This window comes from Hemiscyllium ocellatum, chromosome 31 (assembly GCF_020745735.1).
Source record: "Hemiscyllium ocellatum isolate sHemOce1 chromosome 31, sHemOce1.pat.X.cur, whole genome shotgun sequence".
NCBI lineage: Eukaryota > Metazoa > Chordata > Chondrichthyes > Orectolobiformes > Hemiscylliidae > Hemiscyllium > Hemiscyllium ocellatum.
In genome coordinates this window covers 13,911,573-13,924,776 of record NC_083431.1, presented here as the reverse complement: position 1 = coordinate 13,924,776, position 13,204 = coordinate 13,911,573, and the positions used below count along the sequence as shown (strand labels likewise).

The following is a 13,204-nucleotide window of genomic DNA, read 5'->3' as shown; positions in this document are numbered from 1 at the left end:
CACCCCCTCGGACTGCTCATGCGCGGCTTCTGGAATGGTCCCACCCCCTCGGACTGCTCATGCGCGGCTTCTGGAATGGTCCCACCCCCTCGGACTGCTCATGCGCTGCTTCTGGGATGGTCCCACCCCCTCGGACTGCTCATGCGCGGTAGCGCGGGGAAGCGAGCCGTCGCTGTCGCCGTGGCAGCGGGATAGAGGACGGCGGGACCCTGTTGATTGTGGTAGCGATGGAAGCCCTGGGGGAGGCCGGCCTGCACTTCGACGAACTCAACAAACTCAGGGTCTTGGACCCTGAAGTGGCGCAAAGCACAACAGAACTGAAGGAGGAGTGCAAGGACTTTATAGAAAGTAGGTGCAGGGGCCGGATTTCTGTCACCGTGGGGGGGGAGGAAGACTCGGTTTGAAAGAAAATCTACTTATACAACCACTCTCAGCAGCTCGGGACTTTTCGAAGCCTACTTTGATTTGCGCCCTGTTGAATAATACTTTGATGTTTGTGCCCTGTCGTAATGCAGGGAGCGTGGTAATGGTTTTTGTGCACAACAAGATCCCATAAACGGCATATTGTTGGTCAAGAGGTAACTGTCGTTAAGGATTGCTGAGAGCGTTACCCTATTCTTCAAAATGGTGCCATGTGTCCTTTCTTATGGAATTGAGACGTTAAACTGAAGCTGTCAGCCTTCTCATTTGAAAGATGACATCTCCGACGGTGCTCCCTTTGTACTACATTGGGCTACTAGCCTAAGTTACGCCTTTCCCATGACCCCAGCTCTTGTCGAGCATTTACTATCTATTCTGACCTCCTGTTATGTGCTGAACATTCTGTAGTCAACAAAGGGCTTAGTTTTACCTCTTTGCATCTCTACCTCAATGGGACAACATGACATTGAATTTTTCTGCCATTGTCTTTGCCTCCATGCCCATTCAGTTGGACAAGAGTTCACTCCCTGACCAACAGACACCCCTTCACCTCCCTCCAACACTCTTCCCCCAACTTGGACCCCTTCCTCTGGCCTTTTACCTACCTGCACTTGATGTATTCACTGAGAATTGTCGATGTGACATCAGCTGCCATTACCCTTCACTCTCCAATGATTCAAATCCAATCCTGACATTGTAATCATTCCTGCTGACAGGGATGGTGTTCTTGTCTGATGTACTGATCTCCCACTTTCCCATGTTGTATTCCATCTGCCATTCTTTCTCCATTATCCTAACCTGTCCAAATTCTTTTGCAGCCTTCCTATCTCCTCAATGTTACCTGTCCGTCGCCCTGTCTTTGTATCGTCTGCAAACTTAGCCAGAATGCCCTCAGTTCTTTCATCTGTATCATTAAAATATAATGTGAAACATTGTGGTCCCAACATTGAGCCTTGTGGAATATCATATGTCACTGGCTGCCATCTCTTTGCACTTCAGACTTTTGAATTCTTCCCATTTGGAACAATGGAGATGCAGTGGCAGAAATTTAAGGGAATATTTCAGAATACTGAAAATATTTTCATTTCTACTATAAAGCAAAATTCTAAAGGGAGGATCCACCATCCATGGTCAATTAGAGACTGAGAAAAGATTTGAGCTTATATATAAATGCTTACTGATGAATGGCAGATCAGGGGATTTAACAGCACAGAGAGAGGCCCATTGTGTTTGTGTTGGTCATCAAACATCGATCTATTCTAATCCCAGTTTCTAGTACAAATGTTTCCTCAAATTCCCTCTGAACCTCTTGCCTTTCACTTTAAAACAGTATTCCATTATTCTTCACCCTTAAACTAATGGGAATTCTGCTTTTAATCACCTGATAGAGCTGTATAAGTTTACAAGGGGCAGAGGCCATGCCCCTGACAGAGCTGTATAGGTTTATCAGGTGCCCCCCAATCTTCTCTGCTCCAAAGAAAACAACCTGAGCTGCCAACCTCTCTTTGTTGTTAAAATGCTCTCATCATCCTGATGAATCTCCTCTGAATCTCCTCCAGTGCAATCACATCCTTTCTATAGTATGGTGACCAGAACTGTACACACTACTCCAGCTGTGGTCTGACCAAAGTTCTGGACAGCACCAACATAACCTTCCTGCTTTTATTATCATTTGAGGAATATATTATAGCAAGTGTCCCATAAAGCCTACCCTACAACAAGCACACCAAAATTACTGTCTTCCTAGATCCCTGTTATTTATTGAGAACTCTCGTCTTGTTCCTTCTTCAAAAGTGCACCACCTCACATTTCATTTGATCTTGGAGATATATCCCACGTTAAAGCTGCTAATACCTTCTCTCAATGCTAATTAGTTCAAGTATACTATTATTCCTCCCCCGATTTCTGTACTTGCATCAAACATTTTTATAATGAATACATAAGTTTTCATGATTCTCTAATATCTCAGTTCGAATTTTCTGTATGTGTCCACCTCAGGTCACTGCAACATGGAAGTGCTGAAAGCAGTGCAGAGATGTGCTACAAAGCCTATCTCCCTCTGTTAAAGTTCTGACTTCATGAGGAAAGTTAGAAAACCCTCTGCTGTTATTCAGTACTTGAGTTGATCTTGTTGAAGTATCTTAGTGTTATGGGAATTGAAGCTGTACATTGCTATTTGGAAATTGTTTTTATAACAGTGACAAGGCTTGGCTGTAAGGCACTATCAGCTTTGGTTTATCATTCTTTATATACTGATATATTGTTGGCACTCCCCAAACTACCACCCTTTTATGTGAAAATCAAAAAGAAACTTGCACCTTGTGGGTTAACCATCATAGTTGCTTGAGCTACCTGTGTCTTTACTTCAGTCTTCAGATCAGTTACAGTGACTTTGGATGAAGGGGCCAAGTATGTGGTAGATAATTTTGCAGATAGCACAAAGGAAATATAGAAAAGTGTGTTTTGCAGAGCTCATTCACTCAATTTATTCCTGGATTGAAAGGATTATTTTGAGGAAGGTTGGGCTTGTACACATTAGAATTTAGAAGGGTAAGAGAAGCTGTTATTTGAAACATACTGGAATGAGGGGGCTTGCATGGGCAGATGTCAAGAATGTGTTTTTTGTCATGAAGAAATCTAGATCTAGGGCTTGCAGCTTAAAAATTAAGGTGTCTCCCATTTAAGATTGAGATGAGACATTTTTCTGAAGGCCATTAGTCTGTACAATTTTCTTCTGTAAAGTACAATGAAGGCTGGATCATTGAATATATTCAAGGCTGAATTATGTACATTTTTGATCATCAAAGGTTATGGGGCTGACAGAAAAGTAAAGACCACAGCCAGATGGCGCAGGCTTGAGGGGTCAAAGGGAATGATCATCCAAATTCTTGTGGGTCCTTTTATTCTAGGAGAAAGTGAGGACTGCACATGCTGGAGATCAGAGCTGAAAAATGTGTTGTTGGAAAAGCGCAGCAGGTCAGGCAGCATCAAAGGAGCAGGAGAATCGATGTTTCAGGCATAAACCCTTCTTCAGGAAGAAGGACCTGTGCCCAAAACTTCGATTCTCCTGCTCCTTTGATGCTGCCTGACCTGCTGTGCTTTTCCAGCAACACATTTTTCAGGTCCTTTTATTCTAACATACACCACTCTAACTTGTAAATGCAGAACCATTTCTTCATTGCTGTGTCAAGCTTCTAACATTTCCTCCTTAATAGTACTGTGGGTGTTACTTGCGCCATACAGACTACACCAGTTCAAGAAGGTGGCTAACTACCAACTTCTCAAGAGCATCCACAGAAGGGCATTGAATAAACTGGCTGCCCTTGTCAGCTGTGCCTGACTGAATAAGAGAAAACTGAAGTAAAGAAGGATTTTAGGAGTAGATACTAAAAGTTTGCTGGGCAGTGGGTTTTCAAGAGGAGTTTTAAAGACATTAGAAAGAACTGGAAGAGATTTAAGGAGAGAATGCTTGAACTTGTGGGGTACCTAGCTAGCTTGAGCCATTGATGGATGAAGAGAGTGGGATATGCTAAAAGGGACTAAAGTTGAAGGAGCCCAGTCTTGTAGCATTGTTAGTTTCAAAGAATATTTTGAAGTGGCGGGAAAGAGTGCATGAGAGCATGAAGTAGAGATTGAACGTTGGAATGCTTAACCTGGGAAGTAGGGCTTGGGAAGATCACCTGGGTATGGTGGATGGGATGAGACTATTGAGGTCTTTTTAATTGATGTTGAAAGTTTTTAACTCAATACATTGAGAACAGAGGGCCACTGAAGATTGGCAATTCTTACCAGGACTTGTACACTTAATGGTAAGGACCTAGGGAGTGTTGCTGAACAGAGACCTTAGAGTGCAGGTTCATAGCTCCTTGTAAGTGGAGTCATAGGTCCATAAGACACAGGAGTGGAAGTAAGGCCATTTGGCCCATTGAGTCCACTCTGCCATTCAATCATGGCTGATGGGCATTTCAAATCCATTAATCGTACTGTGGCTATTTAGGTCGACAGGATAGTATAGATTGCATTTGGTATGCTTTCCTTTATTGGTCAGAGTATTGAGTACAGGAGTTGGGAGGTCATGTTGTGGCTGCACAGGGCATTGGTTAGGCCACTGTTAGAATATTGCATGCAATTCTGGTCTCCTTCCTATCAGAAAGATGTTGTGAAACTTGAAAGGGTTCAGAAAAGATTTACAAAGATGTTGCCAGGGTTGGAGGATTTGAGCTATAGGGAGAGGCTGAACAGGCTGGGACTGTTTTCCCTGGAGTGTTGGAGGCTGAGGGGTGACCTTATAGAGGTTTACAAAATCATGAGGGGCATGGATAGGATAAATAGACAAGGTATTTTCTCTGGCGTCGGGGAGTCCAGAACTAGAGGGCATAGGTTTAGGGTGAGAGGGGAAAGATATAAAAGAGACCTAAGGGGCAACTTTTTCACGCAGAGTGTGATATGAATATGGAATGAACTGCCAGAGGAAGTGGCGGAGACTAGTACAATTGCAACATTTAAGAGGCATTTGGATGGGTATATGAATAGGAAGGGTTTGGAGGGATATGGGCCGGGTGCTGACAAGTGGGACTAGATTGGGTTGGGATATCTGGTCGGCATGGATGGATTGGATCGAAGGGTCTGTGTCCGTGCTTACATCTCTTATGACTCTATGGTGATAGATGAGAGAGACTTTGCATACAATCTTTCTAATCTATCACAGAGAAACACAGGTGGCAGAGTTTCAAAATAAATCAGTGTTGGATCCTGACTAGGGGACTCTTTCCTTTGACTTGACCTCACTAAAGGTATCGATTCAATTACTTTCAGCATGGATCCCTCCTCTTCATAAACCTAGAAAGCAAATCTTATGTTGATCATTTTCATTTGCAGCCTTGCTTTAGTTTACTTTGTAGGGGTTGCTACTAGATTGTACTTTAGCCCCACATTCCTAATGAATGGGTAGACTGTGCGGGGAGAGGCAGGCAGGACAGAGGAACTCCTTGTGGGTCAGCTCCTGGGTTTTTCATAGTCCCAGGCAGAGGCCTGTGTGTTAATGTACCCATTTTGAGGTGGCTCAGGGAATCCCTGATGGACTTGACTTGTAGCCTCTCTTGGTTCATCCCGGAGATTGTGCTCTGGTAGTCTGGAGTATAAAACTCTTACAGACAATTTAGTTTAAAGTATTATCTTTATTTACCAATGGCATCAATTTTACACTGTAACATAGATACCTACAAGCCAGGCTTGAGCTAATGTTCTAAAACAAGCTATCTTTGTACAGAAATCCACGTTAAAATTACAAAAATGATACCTGTCCTTAATCAGATTAACAACAATAAAATGACAAAAGTTTGCAGAGCAAGAGAAGCTCATAGACAGGTCTGTGTACACTTGACTAATTAAGCTACATGCACATCAAAGTGGGAACTCTAATTAACCCAGGCCAAATGGCCAATTTCATTGGCTAGATAATCTTCCCTTTTAACAGTACATCGTAATGAGGGATTAGTCTAAACTGTGGGTAGGTCATGAGGTAACCTTGCTCAGCTAACATGTCCAATATCATTGTCCTACAAAGTGGCTTTTTCTTTTAAAATCATCTTAGATTCTCAGAATGCAAATTAAATTCATAACCTTCCCAGATCTTGAGCTCCAGAGAACAACACACAAAGAATCAATCCATGACCAACCAGTGCACACTCAAATCAGACCATAAAGACTTAAACTTTCCACCAGGTTCTGTCCTGTCTGTCTGTCTCTCCCTCTCTGTGTCCCTTGAACCCTTAAATCAGTGAATGTAATTTACAGAAGAATGTTTTCTGTCTCTCTCACTCACAAATGAACATCTTCCAACTTTTTAGCCTTCGTGTTTTCCTACCCTGTAAGGGTAATGAGACATTCACTTCCCAGACCAGTCAAGATGAGGGAGCTGAGCTTCATAAACTCAAATCTGCTCAGTGTGGTATACATGAAAATATATTAGGATTGTTCCATTGCATACATATTCCACTCAGCTTATTAAATTACAAGTTGTTTTCCTATTGAGTATGAGTTTTGTTAAGTGTCTTTGATATAAACTAACAATTTAGTTATCACACATCCCACTGTGAAATATGCGTGCCTCCAGCCTTTGGCATGAGAAGAAAGTACTGCCACACATTCCACAAGTGAACAAATGTTATCACCTTATTTACACTGATCCATTGACACTAAGAACAGCTGTCCTCAATTCTTCTCAACAGATGCTCCCCCCTCCAGGTCAAGTGTTTCCTGCATCTCCTTAGCAGATGTAAGGCTACCAACTTTCTCATATGGAGGGGTCATAGTGCCTGACTGTCTGTCTGTCTTTCACAGTTACGTTCACACTCTGGTGTCTATTGAGAGGGAGCATGCAGTGTCCACTGGCCTTTAGAGACCTGTTGGCAATAGGGTGCACCATCATCCCTGATAATAATTTAGTTTAATAAGTTTCTGTTCACTTTTTTTACAAGGTTTTGTTAGCTGTTTGGTTGCTTTTTGTTACAGCGCCCAACTGGGCGTAATCTAATTTGAAGTTTTGTTTGAAAAGAACAGAAAGCAAAGAGTGTATCTTTGTAATTCTTATTCCAAGATTTTGCCGTGCATGTAAAATAAGTAGAAGTGGGCTTGGTTTGGAATTTGGCAGTTTCTTGCAACGTCTAAAATATTAATGGATGATTTAAAAATAACGAGAACAGATACTGTACTAATGAGGAATGGATATCAGATCTCAAAAAATGCTAACTACAAGTAACAATTGAATTAATTAGCAAAAGAGACAATATGTTGGGGAGTTTGTCAATCTGAATTGATTGTGATTTACAATACAATCACAGGAAAGCTTACTGTATGCACAATGTATTTAATTAAACGATTAATAACATGAGCAACAGAAGGTTTAAATGTGGACCAGCGGAGTAATTTTAAAGTGTCGAGAATGTTCTTCTATAAAACATTCTATTTTTGCTGCGATAAACTATCTTCTGCATTTAAATAGTGCTCTTCTTTAAGGAAAATACATTGTGAATTGGTAACTCAAATTAAGTTTTCTACTTAATGTTAATACGAAGATCAGTGGCAGATTGACAGTCGAACCACATCCTCTTCATGTTTTCAATCTGTGACAGGAGTGAAATACAGGAAGGATGTGGTTTGATTATTTTGGCTAAATTGAAAGATTGTCTAGACAGGTAAAATGAAAACCTTTTCACTCATTTGCAAATGATAATTTCAACCCAAGATAAATATCTCTGCGTGTCTCACTTCATTTCTCAACAGTGTGTACTAACAAATGCATTCTAAAATCAGTTGATGAGCATTTATGAACATAAACAAGCATACCAAAACCTCCCAAGTAGAATTCAGGATTTTCCAGATGCCGTGCTGTTCACGGATTGTCATTCATTTCTTGCTTTAGATCATCAGAAATTCAAAGTATTAATTGTTGAGAAGCATTAAATAATTAAACTTATTTAAATATGTAGAATAGTTTCAGGTAAGAAACTCTAATTTTGGAATTCTGTTTTAGAAAATACACGGAAAATTCAATATCATTATGTTAGAGTTTTGTGCAAGACTGATATTGCTAGGTTTGACAAAATGACAAAATTTGTCCGGCAGTGCTTTCATTTCCTTGTGTGTGAATGCAAGAGATTGTTGTTTTCCATTGGATTATGGATTATTGATAGTTTTGCTTTTACCTAAACAAGAATTAAAGAAGCCAGTGTTTAAAGCTTTGTTGTCATGTATTGCAAATGCAGCATAACATCTAGAGATTTAAACAGTAAGGTTAGGCCAAAAGGTGTCAAAGGAACAATGAAGGTAGTAGAGAGGGTTGGACTCTTGAGAGCAATGGCTTAAGACTTTGGTAGTGGCTGTGTTCTGGAGGTTGGATGCACTTTTGGACAACAACTAAAATTGAATTCTCTCCAGCAGCTGAAGAACAATTCATGTATTGACATGTGATAGGCAATTATGTCGTATGGTTCTTATGTGAAATTTGGCAATAATTTTTCAATCATTTTTTTCAGAAATAGGCCAGTTCCAAAAAATTGTTGGTGGTTTAATTGACATAGTCGATCAACTTGCTAAAGAAGCAGAAAATGAAAAGATGAAGGTAATGTTCCTCTAGATGTAATTTTGAAATTGTATACATATGAGGATAGGAGATTACAGTTGGGAAATGTCAGTGCTATCAACTTTTCAACATTAATTAAAACTGATATTTCAATTTTATGAAACTTTGAACAATCAGCAGGAATAATAATGTCTGGTAATTTTATCCCTATTAGGAACGTACAGGTTTGGCTATTATGCATTCCTTAAGTGTAACTCGATGGAACGTATTCCAGCTGGTGTTTCTAAGATAACATTAATTGCTTTGTAATATGGGGCAAAGGTAATGGGGCTAGGAAAAGAAGTATCCACCTTTATTGTTTATGGTACATAATTCTCTAAATAATGTGATGGAATGGCTCCACTTGTTTGCACACTATACTTCTGTGCTGTGCAGTGTGGAATAAGAATGATCTCCATTTTGGAGAATCTAATAGAGTAAGAGAAATAACTGATTCAGAGGATTGTTAAAGATCTCATAGGGTTTTTGATTATTTCTCCTGTCATCTGCAGGCCATAGGTGCTCGAAATCTTCTGAAATCAGTTGCTAAGCAAAGAGAAGCTCAACAGCAGCAGCTCCAAGCTTTAATAGCTGAAAAGAAAATGCAGCTTGAAAGGTTTGTCAGAGTCTTGTATCTTTTACTAATACTAAAAGAGAATTGCATTAAAAGCTGTAATGGTACTGTTAAATATAGCCATTTTTCTGCAGCTATATTTTTGCTGTTAAATGTCCATCATGCATTCTTATTTTATATTTTGTACCACTATTGTTAACCAAAGAGGTTGAAATGTTCATTGTCTTAAGCCACGTGCAAACACTGTGGAACTTGGTCTAAAAAGCTGAGTCTGTATCAGATACTTCTGTATACCTACTAGACCAAGGATTGGAAGAATGCAAGATAAGTGGCTAGCCATATTATGTTTTTAAAATCAAAATCCTCTTTATTTCAAAATTGGTACACTATTCCCTGACAAAGAGGATAGCATTTTCTCAGTTACTGGCCAACACATTGCTCTGAAGTGCTAGCAAAATATTAGATTATGACTTCTAAAAACGTAAATTCTTTTGCTTTCTTCATTCTGAAAAAGCTGTGAGAAATTACAGCAAGCTGAGTCACTTGGCATGTCTAATTTAGAATAGAGTAAATAGAGATTTTAAATTCTCATTTTGAAGATAGCCAACGAGGTGATTATAAATAGGTCCTCAACAGTCAGCCATTTTGAGGTCTTCACTGGAGAGTAAACACAAAAATTGCAACATGAGGTAAGTAAATAGGAGGCTTACTGACCAAACACTTAACCTTAAAACCAATCTGTTCTATTATGTGGAGCTAAATTCTTGGCACGAATTGCAGAGTTTAGATCCTAGATGCATGACCATTAGTGGGGCTGTGAAAGAAGTGAGGTTGTACAACAGGCCAGAGTTATAGGCACAAAAGTCTTTGGAGGGTGCAGGGATGGAGGAGTTTGGAAATAGGGAGGGGAGGGGTGGGGTATGGACATAAAAATAAGAATTATTTTTATTGTGTAGTAATAGGTGATAATATCCCAAAAGTTATGTCTGTATGATGAAGATTATTTAACCAGACTAAACCATTTAAAGCCAAAGAAGAACTAACTATTTACATCCAGCTCCACAACTTTTTGCAAAAGGTTCTTGCTCATTTTCATATTCTTCAACAACCATAAAAACTTAGATACATGTAAAGATAAAGTTCTGAACTGAATTTGAGTTTTTTTTTCTCTCAATTTACTACTGTTATCACTGGCAATGATACACACAGTACTCTAGTCCTCCATAATAGAGCTCAACTTACAGAAATGCATAAAGTTGCAGCTGTTAGACTAGACTAATAAATATAGAATCACTTGCATAAATGCTACAATCAATTCTTTTTACCTACAGTATGTCACGGGATCATTTTCTTTGCAGGTACCGGATAGAATATGATGCACTGTCAAAAGTAGAAGCTGAACAAAATGAGTTCATTGATCAGTTCATTCTTCAGAAATGAAGTGGGAACAAGAGACCCTAACAAGAAGCGTTTTAACTGTAATGTTGCAGTGACTATTCCATTATGACATTCCTTCAAAACAGTGATTTTACACAATGTGTAATCTTGCATTGCCTTTTCATATTTATTGAATATATATCAAGCAGTTATTTCTATAATGTAGATGTGTATGTGGTTTATTCCGACTACATAAACAATTTTGAATGCACAATTTTAATAACTACATTTTTAGGATGACATTTCCATAAGCATCAAAACACTAATTCACATGTAAATATTTTGTTAGCCCAGATTATTATATATATTTGTTATCATACATAAATAGTTCCTTCAACTTGTGAGACCATGGTCTATAAAGTTTGCATTTGAGTAGTCTTTTGTCAGAATTAATAAAACTGATTGTTGAAGCTGAGTCTTACCTCTCGCAGCCCTTTTGGGTGATCCTGTGCACTACATAGTTACCTCTGATATAATGGATGCTGAAAACAAACTTTCAGCAAAACTAGCCAGAGTGAGGGTTTAATATGCAACCCCCATCAGGAAATATCAATATTTGACATTGGGCTGTAATTGGGTTTGACTGACCTGTCAACCTCTTATTTAAAGGAATTAATGTAGTTTCAATGTTGCTGGCTTACCCTGAACTACATTCTCCCTCTCTATCCTCAACACTATAGATGTTTTATGGCCTTATTCATGAAGTGGGAGAGATTATTTTAGAGTAATTTCATGTATGTGTGAAGCATATGCATGCTTTCCTCATTGTTAGCATCCTGGTGATATGAAAGAAACAGATTTGGCGTAGTGCAAAGCAAATCTGCATGTCTTTCCTTTTTATTATTACTCAACTACATCTGTTTCAAAATTAATTCATATCAGGTGCTGGATCTGTTTCAGTGTAGAAAATTCTTGGAAATATTCCACTTACAGGCATACAGCATGGAAACAGACCCTTTGGTCCAATTAGTCCATACCGACCATGTTCTCAAACTAAATGAGTACAGCTTGTCTGCATTTAGCCCATCTCCCTCCAAACATTTCCTATTCATGTAATTATCCAAATGTCTTTTAAATGTTGTAACTGTGCCTGCATTCATCACTTCCTCTAGCAGTTCATTCCACACACACCATCCAGCCTATTTTTATAACTGAAGACATTCCATTCCCAGCAATATCTTTGTAAATCTTTTCTGAACCCTCTCCAATTCAATAATAACCTTCCTATAGCAGGAAGACCAGAACTGCGCACAGTATTCCAGAAGACTCCTCATCAATGTTCAGTACAACCTCAACATGACATCCCAACACTTATTTAAAAAAAAATAAATCTGATCAATTCCTCTCGAGAATAGCCACAAACATGTAGGTTTGAGGATCATGATACTAGTGTGAACGAAAATTCAATCACCCTTACTGAAGTAAATTATTAGGATAACTATTTCACAGCAATCTTGTGGAAGTTCACTTACTATCTGTCACACTAATGCATATTTAATATAGCCAATGCTCCTTTATCGAGGATGACTAGTGGTGAATACACAGTTAGTAAGCATCTTAGTTGGTCCAATAATATACATTGTTGTCTCAAACTAAATGCCTTCCTCGTCCAAAGTTTTCCAACAGAATTTCACTTAGCTTTGATTATATACTGCAATAATAATTGTGCTTAAAGAATGCCAGAATATCTATTTTTCAGTGTTTCTCAATTTATATTATATACAGTGCCTTTACATACAGCTGTAGAAGCTATTTTAATGGTTTTTTTGTGTTCACATTTTTAAGTTAAGCAAAGAGTACTTGAGTATCTGAGTTATGAAAGAATATTCAGCCAGCACAGTATTCCAGGACCTAATCAACTGTATTTTTTTGTCTTAATCTGACCCCTCTGGTCAGACTCTGGAATTTGGGAAAAAATTCTTCTGAATGCGTCAATAAAGTCAATATTTAATGGGCCAAGTAGTGGTCCATTTTATAGCTCTTACTTTAACAATATTTCTCTGGTAGAAGCGTGAGTAACATATCATGGAAACAAAAACTCTTGCAGTGTCCACTCCAGGGTGCACAGTGTCCTGAGTTGAATATGTACCATTGCCCCTTGCTGTTTGTTTAATTAAAGTTACAGAATGTCCCCAGCTGAATACAACTCTGTCAGTACCAACACCATAAGGATTGCAGTGTTTCAAGGTAATTAGTTATAGACAATTAATACAACACTGTATCACCCATATCCTAAAAACAAATAAAAGGTTTTCTTGTCCTAACTTTGTTGAAAATAGCATTAACATCTTTGACTTTTCTTTATACTTGTGTGGGTACAATTGTTTTCTATTTGTTGTTTTCCTTTATAGTAATACGCACTTACCTCTATCAGTACTTTTTTTTGTCAATGAATGTTGTCATGAATTGAACCTGTTGTGACTGCAATAAAACATCAATATTTTACTGAATAGAATAAAAGCTTAACCCAAGCTAATCTGATTGGCAGGTAGTGCCAGAGTTCAGTAGTAGGCATTACTGTGACCTCGGGCAGACCTATAAAGAAGGCAACCAGAAATCCCAGTGCAAGGTAAGTTGGATGGTTATAGGCAGGGAGAGTGTGCTTACTTGAGGGAAGAACAGAGATGCAGGAGTGTACTATTTAGCCCCTT

The 13,204-nt window shown here is 38.9% G+C and overlaps 1 protein-coding gene across 1 annotated transcript; it reads left to right on the top strand.

The window, feature by feature from the left end:
* The first annotated feature begins 121 nt into the window (after positions 1-121).
* Positions 122-12,817, top strand: ift20 (intraflagellar transport 20 homolog (Chlamydomonas)). Its single transcript, XM_060847922.1, has 4 exons — positions 122-348; positions 8,457-8,542; positions 9,055-9,158; positions 10,475-12,817. The coding sequence occupies exons 1-4, from the start codon at positions 228-230 to the stop codon at positions 10,554-10,556; spliced, it is 393 nt and encodes a 130-aa protein (XP_060703905.1). The 5' UTR covers positions 122-227; the 3' UTR covers positions 10,557-12,817.
* The last annotated feature ends 387 nt before the right edge of the window (positions 12,818-13,204 follow it).

Coding starts and splice junctions, on each gene's coding strand:
- ift20 (XM_060847922.1), top strand. CDS start 228: ATGGAAGCCCTGGGGGAGGCCGGCCTGCACTTCGACGAACTCAACAAA. Junction 349..8,456: donor GTGCAAGGACTTTATAGAAA/GTAGGTGCAGGG, acceptor CATTTTTTTCAG/AAATAGGCCAGTTCCAAAAA. Junction 8,543..9,054: donor CAGAAAATGAAAAGATGAAG/GTAATGTTCCTC, acceptor TGTCATCTGCAG/GCCATAGGTGCTCGAAATCT.